Source organism: Aplysia californica, unplaced genomic scaffold, assembly GCF_000002075.1.
Source record: "Aplysia californica isolate F4 #8 unplaced genomic scaffold, AplCal3.0 scaffold00315, whole genome shotgun sequence".
Classification (NCBI taxonomy): domain Eukaryota; kingdom Metazoa; phylum Mollusca; class Gastropoda; order Aplysiida; family Aplysiidae; genus Aplysia; species Aplysia californica.
In genome coordinates, this window is record NW_004797585.1 from 442,162 (window position 1) to 443,162 (window position 1,001).

Sequence of the window (1,001 nt, forward strand, 5' to 3'; positions counted from 1 at the left end):
CACGCTTTAAGATGATACCAATAACTCGATGTGACCAAAAATTGACGAGAGCCTGATTCCACCACACTGCCCCACATAGGTGTACTATGATTACGGGTTCAGAACCACAACTGACTGTGTTTCTCATCTTCCAGTGGCATAACAACAATATTTTGTATAATCCCGCACTGGGAATGTGGCAAGTCTTAGTTTATATTGTCACAACTTTTTTGTTGTTGAAAGTAGTGCATTAGGTGTAAAGAGTGATAGTGTATAATTAATTTGTATACATGTGGTTTGAGAGATGTATCTGGTGTGACAGTTTGAATCATTATCAACATTACTTTTCTCTTCTCATTGCAATTCTTTTATGAAAGTAGTATTCAATTTAGATTCTGTGCATATCTACTTGTGTTGTTTGTTGGGGATTTTTTTACCATTCTTGTATCGTCACAGAAAATTTCTCACAGGAATAAGAGTCTTATCTTATCTTATCTTTTCTTAACTTAAAATGCATTGTCACGTAGACCGTAGTACCAGTCAGGCTTGATGTACGGGGTAGACAACGTTATACAGGCAAATCATCAAGTGTAGTGGCTCTTTTATTTACTAAACATTTAATTAATCACAGTTTACTGATATGCCTCGAAGAAACTCTGACCTTTCCCCTTTGCCTTCCCCAGAGCGAAGTGACGGAGCTGGACCACATCCGGGTCGCCGCCCTGACAACACGTGACGCTCCCTTCGGCACGACGGACACACCCACCTTCAAACCGCGTATCATTGGAGGGAACATGGTCAACGTCATAGAACGGCCTGCTGATGTGTGAGTGTGAGGGAGAGGGGAGGGGAAGAGGAAGGGAGAGGCGGGGAAGTGTGGGGGGGTCCGGACAGAGAGGAGGAAGGGAGAAGGAGAGCATGGGGAGAGAGGGGATGGGAGACTAGAGGAAACACGGTCAGCGTAACACGTAAGGGCCCGTTGATGTGTGAGTTACAGAAAGAGGGGAGGGAGTGGAGGGGAG

General features: G+C 44.6%; 1 protein-coding gene across 1 annotated transcript in view; it reads left to right on the plus strand.

The window, feature by feature from the left end:
* Window positions 1–283: 283 nt before the first annotated feature.
* LOC101856356 (uncharacterized protein C1orf87) overlaps window positions 284–1,001 on the plus strand; it is a gene marked incomplete in the record, with an annotated part of 32,118 nt that continues 31,400 nt past the window's right edge. The window contains 2 exon segments of the mRNA XM_035970740.1: window positions 284–292; window positions 663–805. Coding sequence (XP_035826633.1) covers window positions 284–292; window positions 663–805 — 152 coding nt within the window.